At 41.1% G+C, this 27214-nt stretch overlaps 1 protein-coding gene across 1 annotated transcript in view; it reads left to right on the top strand.

Moving 5' to 3' along the window:
• LOC136875955 (transcription factor HES-1) overlaps positions 1-13394 on the top strand; it is a 68697-nt gene extending 55303 nt beyond the window's left edge. The window contains exons 4-6 of the mRNA XM_067149572.2: positions 877-1160; positions 3858-3999; positions 9084-13394. Of these exons, the coding sequence (XP_067005673.2) occupies positions 877-1160; positions 3858-3999; positions 9084-9308 (651 nt within the window). The 3' untranslated portion in view covers positions 9309-13394. The remainder of the gene's footprint in view (positions 1-876; positions 1161-3857; positions 4000-9083) is intronic.
• The last annotated feature ends 13820 nt before the right edge of the window (positions 13395-27214 follow it).

The raw sequence follows: 27214 nt of genomic DNA, 5'->3' as shown, positions 1-27214 counted from the left end.
ATAAAAAATCTCTCTCTCTCTCTCTCTCTCTCTCTCTGCCGGGTTGAGTGGCTCAGACGGTTAAAGCGCTGGCCTTCTGACCCCAACTTGGTGGCAGGTTCGATCCTGGCTCAGTCCGGTGGTATTTGAAGGTGCTCAAATACGTCAGCCTCGTGTCGGTAGATTTACGTAAAATATCCACATCGAATGATGTTATTAAGGGCTTAAGTGTAACTCTGCATTGACTCACATTGCGTTCGTAGTGGTAGAAAAAGGCAAACTGCTAATATAATTGACCGGATAACGATGATTAAGAAAAGCATTGTAATATTTAGGAATAAATAAAGAATATATTATCATATTTTATTACATTTTATTTACCTCAGATTCGTAGCTAATATTCGTGGAGGTTGTCAACATTAAGTTGCTTGCTTGAAGGGCTAGAAGAACTGTGGATTTTTTTCACCTTGAGCTGATTACTTTGAATAATCTTTTGATGAGTGTCACTGTGCATTCTATACATTCTATAGATAGGGTCATAGAATTTCAGGCGTCTCGTGCGTACGGCATCAGTGAACTTGTCAGTTAATGAATAGAAGTCCGCTTTCTCCTCTTAATCCATATTCCATTTTCCCTCGTGAGACCACTTTCCTGAGAATTTTCCTTTCTTGCTTTACAATTTCTGTAATTTTAGAATGACCTTTTTATTTTTTATTTTTGTACATGCTACTGATGCACGGCATGAAGCTCTGAATATACTTTCTTCTGTCCTTAAAAATCCGACTTCCTCTCCCGGGTTTGAACCCAGAAGCCGGCACCCTACCACGGATCCACAGAGGGATGTTGATCTGTTGGTGTAGTCCTCAGTGGTGAAAACACATGTTTTGATTGTTCCAGGTCAGCCGGTTCCTCGAGTCCTCAGATCTGCTGAGCCCGACTTCCTCCTCATCGTCGTCCTCCCCGGCGCCGCCGCCCCTCGACCCCGGCCTTAAGCAGCGCCTCCTCCGACACTTGGAGTCGTGCGTGGCCGAGCTGGACCTGGACTTCGGGCTGTGCGCCGCTGCTGAGCAGCCGGAAAGCAGCATAAAGGCGGAGGCGGACAGCGAGGCGCGACCCGACAGCAGCACCACGAATGGCGGAGACGAGAACAACAACAGCAATCCACTGCCCACTCCCGCCAGGTATGCGCGCAACATTCTTGAACTGGAGGAGAATGATCAAGTCGTTCTGAACTCAGTCTAGTATATTATCTAGTCGTTCTGCCATTGAATGTGCAAAGGCCATTGTTGGCAGTTGGTGTTCACAGTATTTCTAGGAGTTTAGAAACTAAAAGCCTACAAAGATATTAATGCTTGAAGTAAAATCCTTTATCGATCTAGGTAGCTGCAATCGCTTAAGTGCGGCCAGTATCCAGTATTCGGAAGATAGTGGATTCGAATCACACTATTGGCACCCTTGAAGATGGTTATCCGTGGTTTCGCATTCTCACGCCAGGCAAATTCTGGGGCTGTACCTTAATTAAGGCCACGGCGGTTTCCTTCCCACTGGTAGCCCTTTCCTGTCCCATCATCGCCATAAGGCCTAGTTGTGTCGGTGTGACGTAAAACAACTTGTAAAAAATAATATTTAACCTACAACACGATCAGGGAGTTGGCTTGCAAATAGATCAAGTAAAAGTTACATATCTTACTAGACTGCTAAAAGGAGAACTGGTATAAATGTTTGTGTCAAAAATTCGATTTTCTCTTTTTTTCTGGTTATGCTAGATGTAGCCTCCTTCATACCTACAGTATGTTTTATTTTTGTCTAAGAGACGTATTCAGGTTCACCATACCAAGCCAAGACCTCACTTCTGTGTCATTTTCTTTGCCGATGGTAATTTTTATCCCTGAATGAAGCATTTTATTCGTTATGACAGAGGACATGAAGTATCTAATTAAAAAAAATGCTCTCGCCATTTACACACACATCCAAAAGGGATAACATTTAATATTTTAGAAAGTCTAGAAATGTACAGACATGAAATAATAGACCCTCAACACATGCGTAATGAAGAAAATGAAAAGGAATATTTAAAAACAATATTAAACTTTAGCAGCAACGGTTTATTTTTATTTCTAGTTGCTTTACGTCGCACCGACATATATACGTTTTATGGAGACAATGGTATAGGAAAGGGCCAGGACAGAGAAGGAAGAGGCCGTGGTCTTCACTAAGCTACAGCTGGTGTGAAAATGGGAAACCACGGAATACCATCTTCAGGGCTAACGACAGTGGAGTTCAAACCCACTATCTCCCGAATGGAAGTTCACCGTGGGGCTGTACCTTAATTTACTAAGGCCACGGCCGCTTTCATCCCACCCTAAGAACCACGTTAGTTCTTATCAGCTTCGTTTCTTCTTGTCTTTCTCCTTGCCCAGTATTCTTTCATTCTCATACTTTGTAACCTTCTTCGCTCTTCTGTTCATAGTGATTTCGTTCTGGGCTTAGTTCAGTCCTGAAAATCTGTACAAGCTTAAAATTTGTATTTAAAAATCACTCTGTTGAATATCTCTGGTTCCTATACTCCCATTTCTTCCAGATCCCTCTGTACCTCTTGGAACCAGAGTACTTTGGTTCTCTTGTTCACAAGAAACTGTATTATTTGGGTCATTCTCAGAACACGCTCCTTCTTTTCCGTATGATGTCCGAGATGTTCTCTATTGTGCTGTAATTTCAATAAATGTGAAATTAATTATTGAGTAAAAATGACAGTGGGATACATATTCGACGAAATATATCCCAAAATAAATCCACTTGAGCATAACATACTCAAACAACAACGACAACAACAACATCAATAACAAAACAACAAAAAGAGCCGCCCCTCCCCTTCATGCTTTAAAATAAAGGATTTCTGAGGAAAATGTTCCTAAATCTATAAATATCACTATGTGACAATGTTGAGGGGAGAAATACTGTCCCGCAACACGTGTGTCACTTGGAAAGAAATTTTGTTGATAAACAGTAGTTCATGCAATACTTAGCCTGGTCAGAGCTCTAAGCTAAAACATTGTCACATAGCGATTTTTCTAGGTGCAACAACGATATACAGACTCTCCTTGCCATATGTATCGCAAGGTATTATTAGTTTGCAGTTCTGATCACATTCGAATATCCAGGTTCAATTAGATAGCTTAGATACACAGTATAGTTGGTATAGCACCGAAAGAGTATTGGTCACGTTGTGCTTCCAAAATGGAATTCCCTTTACAGGAACTGCTTTACTTGACTTTTCTGTTTACAACAAGGATCGTCCTCAAATTGTCTTATACAAGAAGGGTATTTCTTAACATGTCTTTCACAAGGAGGATATTTCTCAACTTTTCAGGACAATCCTTCCCAACTTGTCTTATATGAAGAGCATTCATCTTAACATGCCATTTGTAAGAAGAATTTTTCTCAACTTGTCGTTTACAAGATTCTAAACAAATGTCCATAAAATTTGATTTTTCTGTTCTATTTAGAATAATTTTAAACGTTCGCAGTCAATCGAAACCAGTTTATAATATGAACAAAATTTCAACATGTAAGGGCTAAAATAAAAGAATATATTATAAATGTAATGACACGTTTCGTCCAAAACAAGGTGGACGTCTTCAGATTCCTCAAATAATATTCTATTTTTTTAATGTATTTAGCTAACTGTAATTTTGTAAATAACCCTCAATTGACACTAAAATAAGATATATTTGGGTAATTTGTAAAACTCAGAGCCTCAGAATTGTTCGTGAAGTTGAGTTCTCAGTAACGAAAACGTCCTTCCTTCAATTACTGACCTCCGTATTTGTAGGACGTGGTGAAAAAGTAACTGTATTTCGTGTTTACTGCTGTTCCAGACCCGAGAGCAGTTGTGGCAAGACATCCCCTCTGGGTTCCACCGTTGTATCGGGTAGCGATTCCCCGGAACCTGAGCTGGATACGGCGGTCGCTACAACCTCCACGTCTTCGCCCAACAACCCACTGCTCTCCGTCGTGCAGGTGAGCACTGTACTGACAAGGAACGTTCGACAAGTTCCTAATTCATATTAGTATAGTCTATATAGGATGTCTGCAAATAAGTTACGGAAATTGTAAGAGGACATAGTGCTCTGAAAAAACCTTCACAGATCTAGGCCTTCAGATAAGCAATTCATTGTTCAAAACATCCTAGCGATATGAGTTACGAATTTTAGGTGAATAAAATATAATGAAGTATGAGAATATATTCTTTATTTATTCCAAAAAATTACAATCATTTTCTTAATCATCGCTATCCGTTTGATTAGATTAGCAGTTTGCCTTTTTCTACCACTACGAGTGCTAATGTGAGTCAAAGCAGAGTTTCACTTAAGCACCACTACGAGCGCTAATGTGAGTCAAAGCAGAGTTTCACTTAAGCACCACTACGAGCGCTAATGTGAGTCAATGCAGAGTTTCACTTGAGTCCTTATAACTACATTCGTTGTGGACATTTTTCAAAAATCAAAAAACGCCTGGAAGTATTGAACCAAGGAAATCATTATAGAAAGAATTATGTTAATCTTACTAGGATTTGAATTAAAAAACTAGTAAAGAAACAGGCGATTTTGGGCTCTTTTCCGGAACTGCACTTAGGCCGGATGTGATTTTCGAAATTTGTCTTTTTAGTTCGATAGGGCTATTCAAGACTCACAATTTGAAACCTTTTCTGGCCCTTCAACCCTTCAACTTTTGGCACAATTGAGGATATAGGTCAATTTTACGTTTTTGTAGTATGGGGACCCCTACTGCTAAGAAAACTGAACAGAAAATTGACAAAGAAATGAAAGTTTAATCGTGAGCAACTTCTGTGTCAGCTTGTGCAGCGCATGGCCAGCCAAGCTCTCTTGCTTGATAACGTTGGGTGGTGCGCTACCATAGTTGTTAGTTAGAAATGTACATCAGTATTAAAGCCAAACGTCTTCTTTTCGTTATTTAAATTTCCTGACGCAAGGGGCCGTGTCTTTACATCTCGACTTTGGATTCTTTAGACCATTGAGGTAAGGTAAGGTAAGGGTGTATTCTGCCCGAAAGCAAGTCCGAACCTCCGCAGAGGTGTGCCTGAACCGGAGGTGTGCCTTACCCCCTACCAACAGCGCGTGGCAACCCATCCAAATCTTCACCACGCCCAATGTTGCTTAACTTGGAAGATCTCACGGGATCCGGTGTTTTCAACACGGCTACGGCCGTTACCATTGATCAAACATGTTTAATGATAACATTTATGTTACCCTTGATGCTTTCACGGCCCGTACTTGTATCCATCTGGTGACGAATAAACGTACCACTGCAACTTCCATTGTTAACGTCTAAATTCAAACCTCATTCTTGGAGAAGTCCTCCTCGTGAACAGTCAAGATTTTCTTTTGAAGACGCAGAGCAAAGTTCTCTGCGAAACGTAAAGAATTTCACCTTATTTTCTTGACACAGAATAAGCTTAAAAGCCTATATCATGTCGATAATATAGATTTTTATTAATTGTTTGTGTAACGTACATAGTCTACTGTGTACATTATTTCATTCTTCATTTTTGTAGTGTGTTTCACCCGGCGCAGGGCACCAGCGCGAAAACTTACAGCAAATGATGCTTTAAATTTCTCCTTCCCGATAAGCTGCTTGTCCGCTCCCCTCCCCTATATGTGTTGCTTGCCAACTGCACAGCACATGTAAACAGCCGATACCGTGCGGTCCACAGTCACGCGCTCGTGTCTGTTCTCCATTCTTGTAGTAACCATTTCTGCGTACCCCATGCATTTTCCTTAGGAATTTTGAATACTAATTTTAACACTCTCCACCACTACCGCTCTATTGTGAATTAGGTGCACTACGTCACAGGACATAAGGATATGAACCAGTTACCCTTGTCGATTAACCAAACGGTTCAGGAAAAAATGGATGACGGAGTCTCTCTTACATTATTGGCTTTATTATGCCAATATGTTTTCGTAACTTATTTACAGACACCCTGTGTAAATAAAATATTCCACACTCTCCAGCAGAATGCTGGGATGGTACCTTATTTCACGTTCAAATTCACCTACCAAAATTCCAGCCCTAATAAATTACAGCACACACACTACTATAGCCACCACAATAACATGGATTATCAGACAGGTTTCCAAAGAATCAAGTAAATTAGAAGCACGGCTCTGTTTGAACCGCACTGATTGACAGTGTCTTTTGAGCACGACGTTTCCAATCAAGATATCTCAATTTTGCGTAGGATTGCACATAAGCAATGTATTAGGACCCTTCGTGTCCGACTCGTTGGCTGAATGGTCAGCGTACTGGCCTTCGGTTCAGAGGGTCCCGGGTTCGATTCCCGGCCGTGTCGGGAATTTTAACCTTCATTGGTTAATTCCAATGGCCCGGGGGCTGGGTGTTTGTGCTGTCCCCATCATCCTTGCAACTCACACACCACACAACACTATCCTCCACCACAATAACACGCAGTTACCTACACATGGCAGATGCCGCCCACCCTCATCGGAGGGTCTGCCTTACAAGGGCTGCACTCGGCTAGAAATAGCCACACGAAATTATTATAGGACCGTTCGTGATACAGAATAATGATTATGATGGTGACTGTTGCTTTAAGTGGGCCAACTTCAAAGTCATCAGCCCCGATACAACGTAAGGGAGGGTTTAAATACCTAAACTTTGTAGAAGATTTTACGGCAAACTCAAGCGAGTGTACGTAGCGTGCTGGCGGGAAGGACAGGTCATATTTTCCAATAATTCTACAGGTCCTTCCTGCTGGGGACAGCTGCTTTTCTCTTAAACAGGAAGGGATTAGGAAACAGCCCTATTGTCATAAATGAAAGAAATGAACATCAGGCAATGTGTTTCCTCTTCTTCTCTTTTTGTCATATCAGTTTCGAAAATGATTTCTATTTTCGTTTATACAGAAGGAAATTGTATGTCACCCACCGTAATTCGTTTTCTGTTTATCACTCTCCCGATTTTGTTTGCCGGCGCTTAAATTTTACGTTGATTGCTCTGACCGACTTCCTGTTTCAAGTTTACCCACAAATGAAAGTCATATATATTGAGATCTGGAGAACGAGCTGGCCATAATCCGTTACTAATTATTCGGTCACCGTGACATTTCTAATTGCAGCCATTGAATTACGTGCAGAGTGGGCCATTGTACCGTCCTGCTGAAAGTAACATGTCGGTTAAGAAGAGATGTAAAATAGTGTTCAGATATCGTCCGAAGGTCAGCGATTCATTAAAATAAATGCAGGTCCAATTACTCTTCGTCCACTAACTACACACCAAACACCCACTTCGTGTCGTGAAGACGTACCTCGTGCATCGCGTGAGGATTTTGGGTGTCCCAGTGTCGAGTGTTTGAGAATTAAATGTACCCTCTGAGGTGAAACCAAGCTACGTCAGACATGATCAAAGGCGAAAGTTCTAAATATCGTCGTTGCGCCTAGACAAACCACTATGTGATAATATTTCATCTTAGAAAGGTTCTTTCATCTAAGATTCAGTATTGCATGAATTATACAGTATGAACGACTTTTCGTTCTAGTGATACATGTACTGCGGGGCAGTATTTCTCCCTTGAATATTTTCACCTAGCGGTACTTCAAGGCGCTACGACGATAAGCAGATTGTAGTACCCACCGACAGAAGTTAACAAGAGGGACATTTAACTTGCATACGGAAACCTTATAGGGAAAATATTTCACAATGTTAAGCCCTCTCAGCACTGAGGGGCTACAACCGTCTCTCAAGCCATGGAGATGTTCGGAAAAGGTGAGAGGAAATTGGCGGCCGTAGCCTATACTAGGAACTGTTCCGGCATTCGCATTAGTGCAGGAGAATGGTAAACCACGGAAAACCATTCTCAGGACAGCGGACGGTGGGGACCAGCCCCTTTCCGTCTCCCGAATACAGAGACGTAGAGCAACGGTAGAGTTGTGGCCATCCCTCCTCTGCTCGGATGGCCGATCGGAGTGCAGAGCTGTCGGACCACGGACCAGCCGTGGCCACTTGTGGGCCGAGACCCACTCTGCATCCGCCAGCGCTGACTCCCACTGCTTTCTTTCCTTTCATTTCTAGCATAGGTGAATTTGCATTATGTTAGTCGTTACTATGTGCTTAACACCCTTACCAGCCCAGCAAGGGAGGTTTGTGAGGAGGATAAATTAAACGGTGAATTTGATTTCCTAACCAAAACATTCCTAATCAGTGGTTTCTCAAGGATACAGATTGACAATATTCTCAGAAGGCACAATATTAAGACCATCCTAATATCATCATAGCTAATTGCTTGCGATCTATTAAAGATACTATTTGTTTAAACTGTCCTGGTATATATAGGATTCGATTTATGTTGGCCAAACGTGTATGAAGGCAGCAACGGGGGTTAAGGAAAATCGCAGGCACTTAACATCTTTGCCAGCCAGAAAAGTCTGCTGTGGCAGAACGTGCCATACATAACGACCACCAAATCATTTTCGATGCAACTTCTGTCGTTTTTATACCTAGAAACATTCGTGAGGCGATAGAAATTGCTTAACACCCGAATAATTTTAACAAAGGTAATAGCTATATACTGAGTAGGTCATGGCTACCCTCCATAGTTAACTCTCAACATCTTTCTCTTCGACTCTGGAGGCCCTGGAATAAACTACGTTTCTATCAGGGTCTCTCTACCTTGAGCGTGGTAACTGTGGAGTGACAGTTGCCACTACAATTCTTGTTATTGCTTTGAAGACGATCCTGGCCACAGGTTCGAAACACGTCAGCATATTATAAGCATTGCACAACCAAATATCCCCAAAATTAAGTATTATAATGTCATTTAGTGGCCGTCGAATTCTAAGCCTTAAGGATTGTAAACTTTTTATTCATTATTGTTTGTCACTTCAGCAGCTTATGAAGTACATCTGGTATGATTTACTCTCAAATGCACGCTGCCTATAAGGCACTATAGGGGTAAAACTGTTTCGACCAACTTTGCACGTCTGCGTACAGTACATTCAGGTCTAGCTGTGTTAAGGAGTAAGTCAGACAACCCGCTAAGCAGTTGGGTCTGTTTCGTGTTCCAGGTAATCCCGTCACGCCTCCCAGACGGGCAGGTGGTGTTCCTACTGCCCAGCCACTACGTCCAGCTGGCGGCGGCAGCGGGGGCGGTCTGGGGAACGACCACGGAGAAGAGCAAGCAGGACGACGAAGAAGACGAGGACAGCCCGGACCAGCCGATAGACTTCACCGTGCCGCGTAGAGTAGAGGACGCTGTCAAGGACGAAGGGCCCGTGTGGAGACCCTGGTAGAGTACAACGATCTCAGCGGATGACTTGCTTTGTTAATACACCCGCACCTTACGTTAGTGTGACGTCATCAACAGCGTTATTTCCAGAGGGCCGTGGTTCAGCTCTCGAACAGAAATTAGGTCTCCAGTTTACTATACCACAGGTATCTGCAGGGAGGGTCTTGTGATTCCTAGCAGGTACCGAACACAAATATATACTTGAAATCACGAGATCGCCTAGTAATAATATAACAAAGCCATATAACTTATACATATTTACTAAACACCAATAGAAGAAAAGAACCTGAGAACAGAGCTATAAATTTCCCCAAGAAGCAACAGCCCCGAAGGGCCATGGCCTACCAAGCGACCGCTATTCAACTCGAAGGCTTGTAGATTACGAGGTCTCGTGTGGTCAGCACGACGCATCCTCTCGGCCGTTATACTTGTCTTTCTAGACCGAGGCCGCCATCTCACCGTCAGATAGCTCCTCAATTGTAATCGCGTAGGCAGAGTGGACCTCGAACCAGCCCTCAGATCCAGGTAAAAGTCCCTGGCCTGGCTGGGAATTGAACCCGGGGCCTCCGAGTAAGAGACAGGCACGCTACCCCTACACCGTGGGGCCGGCTACGACTATAAATACATCTGAAATAACCGACAGATAAGAGGGATATATAACCTTAGATTTTCAACATACACAGAACAAGAAACAAGGAATGCTTTATCTATGAGACATCTACGGTATAAGATGTCTGCTAATTTCGTAGCTGACGAGTGTAATAAATCCACCGTCCCACTAATTTCATTCTGTGATCTTAAGGCTTGCATAAACCAAGATATTTAAAATTCTAGCCTGTAAGTTTTAACTTGGTGTATCTTATAATTCTTCGTCTCTCGAAAGCATTTTCGGTCCCCCTTTGCTGATTGATTTATTTGTTATGTAGATCAGTTCTCTATGAGGATCGGCGGTAGAATTTTGATCTTCAGGTCCTAAGACCACGATCTCAAACCCGGAAGAGCCATTTCAATTTTAATGGACTGTAGAAATATCCATTCGGCACGATCATGCAAAAGATCTCCGGTGAGATATTCTGTGCTTATGTGACAAAATTACGATTCAACCATCGGTCCCCTAATATAGTTCTGGTATCTGCGTCTTCTGGTAGCGGTGGCCTAAATGACATCACATTAAAATACTTATACCACTCAGGAACTGAACATTATTATTATTATTATTATTATTATTATTATTATTATTATTATTATTATTTCAGAATTTGTCCAGCCTACTGGGTCTGCTGTTCCCTCAGCTTGTCCGAAGTATTTCTGAGGTCGCTGGAACTACTCTAACTCACTTTTTAAAATTTTGACCAAGGGTTTAGAATATTCAATCGAAAACTTCACACCAAGATCGATCATGATTTAAACTTTGACTGTCTCCGTGGAAAGCCAGCAGCTAAGTACTGCGCTAATCGTGTAGAAGCCAACGCCTGTTTATAATGGTCTCAGGAAGACTCTCCTAGAATGCCACTGCAGAACATTTTGTACATTTTGGGTTGTAAACTTTAATATAAGATGATTATAAATGAGTTAGGCTTCTTTAATACATACCTGAAATTTTATTAACTGAGGAGGCAGTGGAACTAAGGTCATTCTTCCTATTTTGCCACTGTCAGGTTCACGCCTAATGTGTTGAACCAAACCCCACGACCATCTTCTCTTCTTCTCTTTTCTTAATAGGGCCTGTAAATATTAGTTCCTGATTAGCGTCGACCTCTAAGATCGTTTGCTACCATGTCTTTCCTTCATTCGCACCTAGATAGGTATACCCACTGTCTTCACAAAGCTGAGGTTGCTCTCATTGGGTCTTCTTGGATTTTTTCTCTCTCTTCACCTGGTAATCCTCGAGTGGAGATTCTGATTCTAGCCAGCGCCTCACATTCGAAAAGTATGTGTTCAGCTGATTCCTCTACTTCATTGCATTTCCTACATATATTGTCTCTTATTACTCCAATTCTGTGTAGGTGTTCTTTCAGATGGCAGTGTCCTGTCCTACTACCCATCTTATATTTTCTCTGCTGAGTTTCAACAGTTCTTTAGTATGCGTCTTGTTTGGTCCTTTTATCAGTTCCTTTGTCCGGCTTCATGGCTAAATGGTTAGCGTGCTGGCCTTTGGTCACAGGGGTGTCGGGTTCGATTCCCGGCAGGGTGGGAATTTTAACCATCATTGGTTAATTTCGCTGGCACGGGGGCTGGGTTTATGTATCGTCTTCATCATCATTTCATCCTCATCACAACGCGCAGGTCGCCTACGGGAGTTAAATCTCGAAAGACCTGCACCTGGCGAGCCGAATATGTCCTCGGACACTGGCGGCACTCCGTGGTCCAGACGCCCTCTCACCACTGGGTTCCGTGGTTCAAATCTCGGTCACTCCATGTGAGATGTGTGCTGGACAAAGCGGAGGTGGGACGTTTTTTTCTCCGGGTACTCCAGTTTTCCCTGTCATCTCTCATTCCAGCAACACTCTCCAATATAATTTCATTTCATCGATCAGTCATTAATCATTGCCCCAGAGGAGTGCGACAGGCCTCGGCAGCCGGCACAATTCCTATCCTCGCCGCAAGATGGGGGCTTCATTCATCCCATCCCTGAGCTGGTCACTGACCGGAAACTGGTTGTAGGTTTTCAAATATGTCAGCCTCGTGCCAGGACATATAATGGCATGCAAAAGACCCCCTTCGGAACAAAACTCTAGCATCAGTGTGTTTCCGACAACCGTGAAGGTGGTTAATGGGGCATAAAACCATTATGATTAAACCTTTAATAAATATTAACTACTCTTGAAATACCTGATTGACACTGACGACTAAAGAATAAAAAGTTAAACTTTTTCAATTCAATTAGTAAAATGTTATTGCACGTTGAGATTACGTACAAACACTCAACAGTTAATCATTGACAGTCGTATACATTACTACTGGCTGCTTTACAGTTTCACTCAAACTAGAAATCTTGTTTAATACTAATCCTTGAAATGAGTGGGCAAATTTCACTTCATTATTTCGTTTCGTCCAGCTGTGGACCACGCTATTTCAATCGTTTTCTGGCTTGACCACACGCCCATTACTCCCGAATCCTTCTTCGGTGAGCTTCATTCCGTTTTTCGGTCCACATCTTGACTGTTTTCATTTTAGGGTTTGTTCGAAAACTCTCTCCGATCTAAGAAGCCAAGAATAACGTCCGAGAGGATTCGTCATGCTGACCAAACGACACCTCATAATATGCAGGCCTTCGGGCTGAGCAGCGGTCGCTTCGTAGGCCATGGTCCTTCGAGGCTGATGCGCCATGGGGTTTGGTTGTTGGTTTCTTTTCTCCGAAAACTCTGAAGGCCGTCAAGTTTCTTCTTTAGAGGGTCACGTTGCAAGATGATATTATTATTATTATTATTATTATTATTATTATTATTATTATTATTAATCGTTCCGATACCCTTTATCGCTGTCGGTGATTATCGGACGGCCCTTTCCCTACTTTCTGTACCCCAGAACTGACCTTCAGAGCCGGCGAACACTTTAAAATGCTAAACGTAGTTTTTCTGAGGAAAGACAAACCGCATTAGATAACGGCCTACACGTTCAAAACAATTCTCCTACCAAAGTTAATACGTAGTGTATCTACCCCTTGCAACAATATTGTTCTGTTCTGCTCTTGACCATGGTTCTCTGTGATCAAAGTGGCGCTGAGTAGAGTCCAAGTTCGTACTTTGTCGACTCTTCTGGTTAATACTAGATGACGTCACACAACCTGGAGTAATGTGGGGGTTTTCAATCTTCTTGATGTCTGTCTTTAGTCTCTTGTCCCTATTAGAATGCCTAGGAGCAGGAGTTAGACCAAAGATATGTGTCTCTGATCTCAATAATTCTATCGTCTGTCAGTAGAAGAAGAGGCCTAATGCATGGCGAAGGTGTCAGAGCCCTCTAGCGGACCGAGTTGTAGTGCTGTGACACCTCGTCTGTTTTGTATATGTTGTACATATTACTGTATTGTGTTGTCCCATATCTAAGTTCAAATGTAAAGTTTCTTTTGTCAATAGAGTTTATTTAAATTATACCGCACCTGATTCGTCTTCTCTGACTCCCACTTCTACCTTTCCTCATGTTAGTACAGCGGTGGCTGAATCCAAAGGGGCAGGAAGGACTGCACGACAGATTCTTACAATATTACACTACCAAGACTTTGATTAACCTCTAAGTCGTATCTAACTACAATTCTGTGCTCTGTTGCTTGGATTTTATGCCCTATTAGCATGATGACGAACAACCTACAGCAATCATCATCCTCTAGAAGCAACGTAATGCATTTCTGATACTTAGTCATCAACGTGATTGCTGAGCATATGTACATGAGCGGCAGAGTACGAAGTACGCAGCTGCTATCTTGGAAAGAGCCAGTTCACGCAAACACCGTCGGGGTTGCCGTGAATGAAACGTTCCATATTATATAAGGATGCCTTAAACCGATACGGTATCTGAAGAGGAACACTATCCACTTATCGGAGTCGTACTTCCTGGAATACGAAGTAAAGTGATAACTGATGCCGAACGTAAGGAGCAAATAGAAGATCCACGTCAACATTTATCTGACCACCGTCCTCCGGAACGCCTGCTAAGATCCAGAAAGAGCTTCTCTACTAGATTTGAAAATCTTCAAGCATCGCAAGCAATAATCGTATGAGTAGGTGGAGGGATAAAGTGAGTATCCAAGTTATAGAAGTTTCGGAAGAGCAGATCTCCCTTACACCATATGGAGAAGCCTTAACAGACTTAGAATTGGCGTTTGGTAGTTACGGCTCCTTCCTTTAGAACCGGTACTGAGTATCAATGTGGAGACATTCAAAATCAAGTACATCATCTGGTCTGCAGGGAACTCGCTGAAAGCTGGACAAATCGGGATCTGTACAAGGTAAATGAAAAAATTGCCTCGATTTCCAAATTTTTGAAATATTGTTTTTGACCTGAACCCGGTAGGTAGGTAGGTAGGTAGGTAGGTAGGTAGGTAGGTAGGTAGGTAGGTAGGTAGGTAGGTAGGTAGGTAAGTAAGTAAGTAAGTAAGTAAGTAAGTAAGTAAGTAAGTAAGTAAGTAAGTAAGTAAGTAAGTAAGTAAGTAAGTAAGTAAGTAAGTAAGTAAGTAAGTAAGTAAGTAAGTAAGTAAGTAAGTAAGTAAGTAAGTAAGTAAGTAAGTAAGTAAGTAAGTAAGTAAGTAAGTAAGTAAGTAAGTAAGTAAGTAAGTAAGTAAGTAAGTAAGTAAGTAAGTAAGTAAGTAAGTAAGTAAGTAAGTAAGTAAGTAAGTAAGTAAGTAAGTAAGTAAGTAAGTAAGTAAGTAAGTAAGTAAGTAAGTAAGTAAGTAAGTAAGTAAGTAAGTAAGTAAGTAAGTAAGTAAGTAAGTAAGTAAGTAAGTAAGTAAGTAAGTAAGTAAGTAAGTAAGTAAGTAAGTAAGTAAGTAAGTAAGTAAGTAAGTAAGTAAGTAAGTAAGTAAGTAAGTAAGTAAGTAAGTAAGTAAGTAAGTAAGTAAGTAAGTAAGTAAGTAAGTAAGTAAGTAAGTAAGTAAGTAAGTAAGTAAGTAAGTAAGTAAGTAAGTAAGTAAGTAAGTAAGTAAGTAAGTAAGTAAGTAAGTAAGTAAGTAAGTAAGTAAGTAAGTAAGTAAGTAAGTAAGTAAGTAAGTAAGTAAGTAAGTAAGTAAGTAAGTAAGTAAGTAAGTAAGTAAGTAAGTAAGTAAGTAAGTAAGTAAGTAAGTAAGTAAGTAAGTAAGTAAGTAAGTAAGTAAGTAAGTAAGTAAGTAAGTAAGTAAGTAAGTAAGTAAGTAAGTAAGTAAGTAAGTAAGTAAGTAAGTAAGTAAGTAAGTAAGTAAGTAAGTAAGTAAGTAAGTAAGTAAGTAAGTAAGTAAGTAAGTAAGTAAGTAAGTAAGTAAGTAAGTAAGTAAGTAAGTAAGTAAGTAAGTAAGTAAGTAAGTAAGTAAGTAAGTAAGTAAGTAAGTAAGTAAGTAAGTAAGTAAGTAAGTAAGTAAGTAAGTAAGTAAGTAAGTAAGTAAGTAAGTAAGTAAGTAAGTAAGTAAGTAAGTAAGTAAGTAAGTAAGTAAGTAAGTAAGTAAGTAAGTAAGTAAGTAAGTAAGTAAGTAAGTAAGTAAGTAAGTAAGTAAGTAAGTAAGTAAGTAAGTAAGTAAGTAAGTAAGTAAGTAAGTAAGTAAGTAAGTAAGTAAGTAAGTAAGTAAGTAAGTAAGTAAGTAAGTAAGTAAGTAAGTAAGTAAGTAAGTAAGTAAGTAAGTAAGTAAGTAAGTAAGTAAGTAAGTAAGTAAGTAAGTAAGTAAGTAAGTAAGTAAGTAAGTAAGTAAGTAAGTAAGTAAGTAAGTAAGTAAGTAAGTAAGTAAGTAAGTAAGTAAGTAAGTAAGTAAGTAAGTAAGTAAGTAAGTAAGTAAGTAAGTAAGTAAGTAAGTAAGTAAGTAAGTAAGTAAGTAAGTAAGTAAGTAAGTAAGTAAGTAAGTAAGTAAGTAAGTAAGTAAGTAAGTAAGTAAGTAAGTAAGTAAGTAAGTAAGTAAGTAAGTAAGTAAGTAAGTAAGTAAGTAAGTAAGTAAGTAAGTAAGTAAGTAAGTAAGTAAGTAAGTAAGTAAGTAAGTAAGTAAGTAAGTAAGTAAGTAAGTAAGTAAGTAAGTAAGTAAGTAAGTAAGTAAGTAAGTAAGTAAGTAAGTAAGTAAGTAAGTAAGTCCTTCCTTGCTTGGAAGCTAGATAAATTCAACGATGAGGCGTACTGTGTCTTTTGGTCCGGTCCATTCGTTACATTCATCGATCGGTCTCGCAAGGCACATCTTGATATGTATGTATTAACACGGGAAGTTTAGCTGTAAACTGTGTCAATTTTACTAATTTTAGTTGAGCGCTCTGGTATTTTTAGATACATACACTCGTGTCAGAAATTAGGGTTAATGCTGAGCCTTGAACAAACAAAACTTTGGAGTACATATTGCTGCTTGAAATCACATCCAGGTGCCTTATCAGACAACGTCGCACGTGTGACCTTGGTCAGGTCGTGGTAGTTCAAATACTCAGGTCTAATCTGCTGTTCAGAGTTTAGCAGCAAGAGGAAGTGTGCAGTGGTTTTCGGACGTACTAATGGCAACTATGTGTCGGAAAGGGCTCAACGAATACATATTGGTGGTGTAATGAGGGACAGGGTAATAGGATGACTAGAGGCTTCAGTGTCATCTCAGATTACAGCAACGATTCTACCAGACAGGAAACGTTTCCCAGAGCTACAACATCGGACGTCTACTGTGTATACCACTACAAGGAGACAGATATCTCGCCGTAAGTGCCTGAAGACGCAGATGCAGTACTGCAGAAGGCCTTGCTCTGGACCTTGTCACTACCACTGGAAGAATTTTTGCCAAACGCTCTGTGTACATATGATGCAGCAAGAACGGTTTTGTTCGCCGCACATCTGCAATTTGTATTCCAGTGGGGCGGCATTATCATAGGTTCACGTCTTCGACAGAGGAAGTTTAACAGCTCAGGTGTACCGGGATGTCATTTCTCAAGACTACGTCCGCCCTTCCAGTGGTGCAGTGGATCCAGAGTCCGTTTTGATGAATGGCAGTGTACAGCTACACGGAGCTGCTATCATGGAGGAGTACCGTGAAACAGAAGACATAATGTAAATGGAGTGACCTGCATACTCCTCTAACCTAAGCCCCATTGAGCTGCCTGGGATGCTATCGGTGGACGTGTCAGTGCACGCCTTCCATCCCTTGAGACTCTTCAGAAGCTCCGACGGTGCTGATGCAAGAATGGAAGGCCATACGCTAACAGCTGATCCACAACTTGATCCAGAGTAAACCAATCCCTTATACTGCATGTGCCAATGTGCATGGTCGTCACACACATTATAAACCTGTGTACATGCTAAAAAGAAGTAGTGGATCTCCCTGGCATAGTATCACATGCGTGCTTCTGTTTCCTGCTCACATTTTCTGAAATAAACGGGATGAATGGATGCGTGTGTTGAGTACTTATCTATGGTATCAGACCTAGATTGGTGAATGAAAATCCACAGCCTGTTTCCAGTCATTCGATCGGGTCAGGAATGGAATGAATGAATGAAGGAAGTCCCCATCTAGCGGCGAGGATAGGAATTGTGCCGACTGGCGAAGCCTGTCGCACTCCTCTGGGGCAATGATTAATGAATGACAGATGAAACGATACTGAAGAGTGTTGCTGGAATGAAATATGACAGGGCAAACCGGAGTACCCGGAGAAAAACCTTCCCGCCTCTGCTCTGTCCAGCACAAATCTTACGTGGAGTGACCGGGATTTGAACCACGGAACCCAGTGGTGAGAGGCCAGCGCGCTGTAGATTGGTGAAATGCTGCATTATGTGGCGCCAAAAGCTCCAATTATACTTCATTTTTGACAACGAATGTACACGAGATTATCTTATTCGGTTGATATTCTGGCTACATTAAGGCCAAATGGCCGTCTGAGTCCTTGGCTGAATAGTCAGCCTCGAGGCTTTCAGTTCATAGGGCCCCGGGTTCGATTCTCGGCAGGGTCAGGGATTTTAATCACATGTGAATAATTCTTCTGGGCCGGGGACTGGATGTTTGTGTTTGTCCCAACACACTCCTCTTCACATGCATACACTATCAACCACCACAGAAACATGCAGTAGTGATTACATCCCTCCACATATGGTCGGCGCCAAGTAGGGCATCCGGCCGTAAAACAGGGACACATCCACATATGTGTGACACAGTTCTTACTCGCGATCCCACAGCAGTGGGGAAAGTAGTAGTAGTAGTAGTAGTAGTAGTAGTAGTAGTAGTAGTAGTAGTAGTAGAATACCAAATGACCATCTCTTGCTTCTAAACATACACGGCTACAGATTATGTTTACCATCATTAAAACAAAACATTCCTATTTAAATAATCTTACCGAGCTCGATAGCTGCAGTCGCTTAAGTGCGGCCAGTATCCAGTATTCGGGAGACAGTAGGTTCGAACCCCACTGTCGGCAGCCCTAAAAATGATTTTCCGTGGTTTCCAATTTTCACACCAGGCAAATGCTGGGGCTGTACCTTAAGTAAGGCCACGGCTGCTTCCTTCCAACTCCTAGCCCTTCCCTGTCCCATCGTCGCCATAAGACCTATCTGTGTCCGTGCGACGTAAAGCAACTAGCAAAAAAAAAATCTTATAATTGAGATAACAGATTAGTGACAGTATACAGAGTGTTTCAAAAATAGTGGGTATAATTTCAGGGAAGCATTCTCCATATAAATACAATCAAAAATGAAATAAGCACCTGGGATCCGAGAACACTTAGTTTCCACGTTGTGAAGGTGTATCTACCGAGCGGATTGGCCTGCGGTTAGGGGCGCGCAACTGTGAGCTTGCATCCGGCAGATAGTGGGTTCGAGCCCCAATGTCGGCAGTCCTGAAGATGGTTGTCCGTGGATTCCCATTTTCACACCAAGCAAATGCTGGGGCTTAATTAAGGTCACAACCGATTCCTTCCCACTCCTCGGCCTTCCCTATCCCAACGTCGCCATAATACCTATCGGTGTCGGTGCGTCGTAAAGCAAGTTGTAAAAAAAAGTATATATATGACTCAGATTAGAATAGATGTAGGATGTAGTGGTGGCGTAGAAATGAAAACGTTAACGCAGGATAGGGTGACATGGAGACCTGCATCAAACCAGTGTATGGACAGATGACCCAAACAACATCTATAACACACTACGATTCACATTTCGCTACAAAATATATTCAAAATATCCACCTCCTGCGGAATATAGGCCTCACATCGATGTCCTGCGAAGATGATCCCAGATTTCCGCAATATTGGTATCATGCTGAGAAACCTCAACAATTGATTCCTAAGGGTTTCCGTATCAGGCATACAACATTGCTTTTAAAATTCCCACACGTAGAAATCGGCGGGTTCAGACAAGGTGAGCTTGGAGGCCAGACATAACTGGCCGACATGACTCATAACTACCTACCCATCGATCAGGATACCCTAGATCAGGGCCTCTCAGAGTGCATGCACTGTGCACGGTGCAAAAAACGACTTCGCTTGGTTGACCAGAGTGCAGACCCCACCCCTCGATTTGGAGCAATAGCGCTGTCTCTCCCTTTCCCCACGCCTGTCTCACTCGCTCCGCCTGTCTCTCTCTTTCTCACTTGCTCCGTAGCGCTCCAAATCCGAACCGCATTGAGCCTAGCTTAACCGAGTAGCTCAGAGACGAAGCGTTGGTCCGAGCCGAGCCGAATGGTACCGATGCACTGTACACAGGAACTCTGCGCCTCAATTTGCACACGTGAGATTTTGGGCGTTTGAAAGGCCCTGCCTTAGATCAAAGTACTGGTGAGCAGCATGACTTACGTGTGCAGGTGCACCATCATGCATGAAGTGAGTCTGTTGACGAATTTTGAGTGGAGTGTCTTCATATACATCAGGTATGGGGGTTTCCAGAAAGTATCTGTACATCTGCTCCGTAAGTTTGCTTGGAAGTACATGGGTCCAACTAACCGATCAGCAACAACAGCGACTCACATACTGAGAACGAACCGCACTTCGTGACGAGGTGGAAGAATAGCATGTCGTTTTCCTCTGCCCATACGTGCTGATTGTGAAAATTGGATATGCCATCCCGTGTGGAATGTGTTTCATTTGTGAATAACACTACGGCAGGAAAGTTTGGATTTTTATTGCACTGCTGCAAGAACCACTGCCAGAACGTTTGCTGGTGACAAGGCTTGCACACGTTGCAAATGCAAATGAAGTCGAATGACGGACATTCATTTGCATCGCTTACCTTCGTGTGCTAATGGAAGAAGTCGTTTGCACATTACCCAAAATCCCCTCCTCTACATCTGGAGTTGTAGATCATGGTCATCCCGTTTGAAAAGCCCGAGGATCAAACGTTCCATGTACACACAAACATAGAGACAGAACGGTGGGGCGTCTCCTGATCTGAACACCTTCATCGTCGGTACTTCTCCAGGTACAAACAATGGGCCAGTGCAGGAATGCCGTCCGCCTTACCGTACATGAAGTAAACTTCTGCTAACGCCTGATGTGAATACATGTCGCACACTTCAACTTCAAACACAACACACAATATACCCTTCGGCTATGAGGTAACTCTTGGAGTGTCCTAAGTTAGTATCTGCTGTAATGCCAACCACCTGCGGGATGGTCATAACCCAGAAACCAAATATTTGCAGACCCATGTTGTAATGAAACTACCGAGCAAGTGGCCGCGTGGTTTGGGTCACGCAGCTAACAGTTTGCATTCGGGAGATATGGATTCGAATCCTACTGTCGGCAGCCCTGAATATAGTTTTCCGCGGTTTCCCATTTTCACACCAGACGAATGCTGGGGCTGTACCTTAATTAAGGCCACGGCCGCTTCCTACCCACTCCTACGCCTTTCCTATCTCATCGTCGCCAACCTATTTGTGTCGGTGTGGCGTAAAGTAAATTTCTTTATTGTTGGGAATTCATACCTGAAATTGAGCCCACTATTTTTTTAAACACTCTGTATTGCTAACTTATAAATAGGCTCATCATCATCATGCCGCAGCCATAAATTTTTATCTCGAGCCAGTGTTTTCAACTCAGTGTAGGTCTTGCTGTTCATACTCAGAATCAGGTTCTTGTCCGACTCGTTGGCTGAACGGTCAGCGTACTTCGGTTCAAAGGGTCCCGGGTTCGATTCCCGGCCGGGTCGGGGATTTTAACCTTAATTGGTTAATTTCAATGGCACGGGGGCTGGGTGTATGTGTTGTCTTCAACATCATTTCATCCTCATCACGACGCGCAGGTCACCTACGGGGTCAAATAGAAAGACCTGCACCTGGCGAGCCGAACCCTTCCTGGGATATCCCGGCACTAAAAGCCATACGACATTTCATTTCATCAGGTTCTTGAAATAAGGCATTCTTGGTCGTACTCTTCTACTTTTCCTGGCAATTTTCCCTTCAGTGACAATACAAAGGAACTCGTCATGCCGTAGAAGGTGACCAATAAATTTTATTTTTAGTTTTTTCGATTTAAGTTTACCAGACTCCAGTTTTCTCCTATCTCTCTAAGGACTTCAGTATTGCCATTCATTTCAGACCAACTTATTCTCTGCATTCTCCTCCAGATTCACATTTCAGTTGTCTCTAGTCTTTCCTTTTCTTGCTCTCCTAATATCCAGTTTTCGCAACCGTACGGAAGTACGCTCCATTCAAAAGTTTTTGCAAAGCCCTTACGAGTATATTTTTGTTGGCCAGGAGATGCTTTCTATCTTGGAGGTTCTCTTTGCCATTTCTATACTTTTCGCGACTTCTGATATGCTGCGATTAACAACTCGTGATTAGCCTACAAACATAAAATCATAAAAACTAATATGGATGATATATCCAAACAGTTTAAGCGTATCTACAGTGCAAATGATAATCCTCTGAAAGATTAACGTAAATAATTGAGGATAATCACAAATGAAGATTAAAATCAATTCAATAATTCAATTTTATTCAGTATAACACGAGTTTCTATACGTAAATTTGACGAGTCAGTCGGTAACATTGTGACTTATTATACTATATTATTACTGTATACTATTTTTATTATTCTACAAAACGCCTTAAAAAGTAAGACATTTATTTATTTAGATTCAACCACACAAGTGTTTTTGTTTCGTAAAGAAATTATGTAAGTATTAATGGCAAGGAAATCGAGGGGCCCAGTGCCAGATGGAGCAATTTTATAAATGATCAAATCATAGAAAGAAAAATGTCAGAATTGCCATTACTGGTGAAAGAAATGTAACATTGAAATTCAACTTTCGTAGATCAATTTTTTGAAACTTAAGATATATTAGAAGTTGAACATTATGTTATGCTTGTCATTGTTTCATTCCATTAATTAAAACAGAATACGTGGGCGGAACAAACAATAAATCTGAATACAATTACTAATAACGTTCAAAATACTGAATATTGTACTATTTCTTCACGTTGTTCATTGGAAGTTGTAGAAGTGGATGATCTCAAAACGTGCTGATAATGATGAACTGCTGGGATGTAATCTTCGATGGACAGCGGATCTTAAAGTTCGAGTACAGGAATATCTTCTCCCTCTGTAAACAGTAGTGGGAACTTAACCATCATCCAAATATTTATTTATTTATTTATTTATTTATTTATTTATTTATTTATTAGATACAGCCTATGGAGGGCCATTTTACACTAATAATAATAATAATAATAATAATAATAATAATAATAATAATAATAATAAGTTTAAATAAGTATAAAAGATAACAAAGGTATAAACAACAATATTAAGTAACAACAATAATTAACATTTAACAGTAACAATGTAACAACAATGACAAAGGTAAGAAGATCCTGACACAGAGCCTTTTCAAATATTATATTGTTCAAGTCCACATTTCTCCATTATTTCAGTTGCAACCAAATATTTTTGAAGAACAAATCTGTTGATAATTTCGTTACTTGAACTCCTCCCGTACTACGTGTCTATAATGAGTTCGAACCCCATTGTCGGCAACCCAGAAGATGGTTTTCCGTGGCTTCCCATTTTCATACCATGCAAATATAGCTCTTCCATATCTCATCATCGCCATAAGACCAATCTGTGTCGGTGCGACGTAAAGCAAATTAAAAAAAATAAAATATATACAACACCTACTTATCTCGATGTTGGATTCACAGAATACTCATCCCCATACCCTCAAATATTTTACCTTTCATTAACATAATAGTAGGTATTTATAGATTTACGTTCGTTTTAAGCGCTATAATTTCAAAATTGTATTATATAGAGAATTTTCAAAACAAACATAAAATTTTAGTTAAAACATAAAATGTGTAGTCATAAGTTGGTAAGGTTGGTAACAATTTTGAGCACAATACAAACGACGTCCTGATAAGGGATATCTACATCTGAAACTAACATTCTTATGCGGACTACTCGTATGTGGCTGATTCCTCCATCGTGGAAGCTGATGGGCAGGGCCGGGATTTTGATGACCTAAACATCTTTAAAACATGATCTGTAAATTGACGGCAAAAATCCAGTAACATGATCCAAAAAGTTTTTTAAAAATTATAAAAATTTTAAATGAATTTTTACAATCAATTTACTAATCGAGTTGGTATAGCCTATATTTATGTTATAACCACCTTTATTATAACCTTTTGGGCTTTCGCCATGTCAAGAAAAGAGGGTGAAATTCTTTACGTTTCGCACAGAACTTTACTCCACATCTTCAGAAGAACATCTTGACTGTTCACGAGGAAGACATCTCTCCTGGAATGTGGACATTTCCAAGAAGTAAGAGGTGAACAAATTTTATTTAATCCCCAGGTTGACAAAGCGTTGTGAAGATTGTCAAGTCTCCGTATGCATCCTTAAGATGCGATAATATCCCATACAACACGCGTAAACGTTTCAGAATCCTCAAAAATGTAAGAAAATAACTCAAAAAATATGTCTAATAAATTCCATAAAATGACTAAATAATGACGTATAATTTTATGAAATGACCAAAAAGAACAAAATGGCAAAAATAATAAAACATGACGTAATAAATTAACATTTCTACAATATGGGAACAATGATCAGGGTTTCTGTACATGTTAACAATGCCTGTTGTAAACCAATTAAAGATGGGTCTTGAATCTATATTAAATATTTCATTAGAGGATCATAATTGGACCTTCGGAAGTTTGCTCATAAGATTTGGTGGGCTTGTGGCTCTACGTCTCTGTATTCGAGAGATGGAGAGGGGCTGGTCGACTGTCCTGAAAATAGTTTTCACTGGTTTTCCATTCTCCTGCACTAAGGCGAATGCCGGGACAGTTTCTAGTATAGGCCACGGCCGCCAACCCTCCCCCTTCCGGGAAGGAATGAAAACAGTTTGAGTAGTAGTAGTAGTAGTTGAAGCGGAATAGACAGCGGTCCGTCGTCGAAAATTACGATTTCGTCGCGTTCGCTGTTGAAACTTTTGGGCCATGGTGTTCCGAAGCAAAAAAACCTCACCTCTGAAATTGAGAATCTGCTACAGGACATAGCAGATGATTCACGTGATACTGGGTATCTCCGACAGGGGATTGGTATCGCTATCCAGAGAGTGAATGCTGCAAGCATCATGAGGACGTTTGCCTTCTCCCCATCCTTGGAAGGAGTATTTTGTTCTTAATTATTTTATTGATTTTTGGGTAGAATTATAATATTCCATTTTTGTTTTTATTCTTCGTTTATAATTATAAACTTGTTCTATAGAGGAAATGAAAAATCCACAGCCTGTTTCCAGTCATTTGACCGGGTCAGGGCTGGAATGTATGTATCCCCCATCTAGCGGCGAGGATAGGAATTGTGCCGGCTGCCAAAGCCTGTCGCACTCCTCTGCTGCAATGATTAATGATATCGGAGAGTGTTGCTGGAATTAAAAATGACAAGAAAATCGGAGTACCCGGAGAAAAACCTGCCCCGCCTCCGCTCTGTCCAGCGTAAATCTCACATGGGGAAACCGGGATTTGAACCACGGAACCCAGCGATGAGAGGCCTGTGCGCTGCCACCTGAGCCACGGAGAGTAGAGGAAATTAAATACTTTAAATCTTATAATAATAAACTTCTCACTAAGTAAAAGAATAATTTTATATAACTGATTGTAGATGACTATGCCATTTACTAGAGATGTCTACAGAATATAAGCCATGGCGACTTCAGTCCGAGAACCAGAGAACCACATATTTATACTGACTTGTGAGTGCGGGATGGATTCCTTTAGCGCTGAGGCCCACACTCAACGTTGAAACTAACAAGAAATACAATCCAGGTCAGCACATGTTTTTAATGAAACTCAGTAGAAGGGTAGTGGAGAGGATGTGCATTGCTCAAGTGAAAACTGTATGCGCCCAAATTAATTTCCGGTGGCTGTATTAAAACACGAATTGTGTGAAAAGCAAGCACGCGCCAAGGGGAACAGGATGAGTGAAACGGAGCACAAGAGAATACAAACCGTCGACCAGATTTGGTCTACTGTGCCGTTTGAACGGCGCACATATCAGTCGTTGCGATACTTCTTGCAGGTAAATGAAATGGCCTGCAACTTTGCGCGTGCATTTAGCATTAGCATTACAAGGTTTGATTCTATAACAACAAAAGTTTCTTACAGGCACATTGCTTTATTGTGAAGATAGAAAACCCGTCAACTCATGAAACGTATTTCTGTGCCTTCAAAAGCACTTGAATGTGGGCGACAAAATAAACACCGCGAATACAGTCATGCAAATTGCTTTCGCGCTCGAATTATTCTTTAAGTTCTGTACATCTAAAAATGCATGATCTACGTAACTAGTTGTTCATTCAGTGTGTGTTTTAGGGGTTTTAGACCGATTCACAGGACTAATCGGATACCGCATAGAGAATCCAAGTTTTGATGTTAGCACGGAGGATGCGCTACTTATAGCCTACCTGATCCTGACAAAGACCCAGACTACGATGTGCTTCCGCAAGGCGATGATGATGTTGTTAGTATTCAATATAAAATTACACTGTTAATTGTCGGTGCTATACAGACAATGAACAGAGAAAATTTCAAACTATGTGCATCACCGTTTCAAGAAGTTAAAAATACTGAAATAATCGGACTGAAATCACCATGGCTTATCTTCTGTATAAATCTCTAGTAGAGCGTGAACGCACGGAAAGAGACCAGGTTAAGTTAATTTTCGATATAACGCTCCACCGGTTTAAATGCGCCAGAGATACAAGAAACATTGTTCATTACAGCGATTTCGGGAAATGGGCTCTTGCGGCAGTACGATAAGACCTTTCGTTAGCTTAAAATCTTCCTTCAAGGAATTTAAATTCTATATCGTAAGGAAGATGAGATAATCGTTTTCGGAATATTAAATATATTGTTTGTAATATTTAAGGGGAATTTATTAGCACTTAACAACTTTCGTAAGTACCGTACAAAAAATCGTAATGAATGTTATTACATATTGTTTACAAATTTTTCCTGTGTAAAATATTGAGCAGTCATCCACGAAGGAAAACTATCATCTCTGAGACTGACATTCACAATGCCTCTGGCATAAATTAAGAAAACGAAAGGTCCAAAGATGGATCCTTGTGGAAACCCACATCAAACAAGTGATACTTCACTCATTTTCTACCCTAGAGTAATATTTTTAACCAGCAAATTGGAAGTTCTCTGATATCAAAGTTTTCCATTTTGTGCAATAAAACATTATGATGGACAGTATCAGAAGCGTTGTATGGTCTAGAAAAAGGCCAGCAGCAAGTTCATTTAGGTCCAGGACATCTTATAGTTTGGTGATGATATCTATTCCAGCTCCGGGTTGAGCACCACTTGAAGGCTCCGGGTTCAATTTCCGGTTCGTCCAAATATTTTAACCTGTTACTGAAAATTGGAATGCGGTTTAGTGAACTTCGAGAGACCAGCTGAGGAGTTCTCTTATGAGAGATACAAGCCAAGCAATACGGCCGAAGACGTAACACGCCGGTGTCTGCAGGACGCCTGCCCTGGCTTTCGCTGTCTTGGTTGACCAAGGTTCTTAATGTGCTGTATGTGTCAGAGATGTATTATTATTATTATTATTATTATTATTATTATTATTATTATTTAGTAGTAGTAGTAGTAGTACGCAGCAGCCCGCACGTGGTAGGAGACAAGGCTGTTTCACGCTGCCACACGCTTCGCTTGTTACCAAGTTCGGCTTGGCTAGCGCCGGGTATCTCCCGGAGATCCGCTGTACGCTTCCCGCTCTGTTCCAGGGCTGAACAAGCTGCAGTATCCATGTGCTGGGAAGAGAAAGCGAGGAGAAAAAAAAT

Source organism: Anabrus simplex, chromosome 6, assembly GCF_040414725.1.
Source record: "Anabrus simplex isolate iqAnaSimp1 chromosome 6, ASM4041472v1, whole genome shotgun sequence".
Classification (NCBI taxonomy): Eukaryota; Metazoa; Arthropoda; class Insecta; order Orthoptera; family Tettigoniidae; genus Anabrus; species Anabrus simplex.
This window is presented reverse-complemented; position numbering and strand designations above follow the sequence as displayed.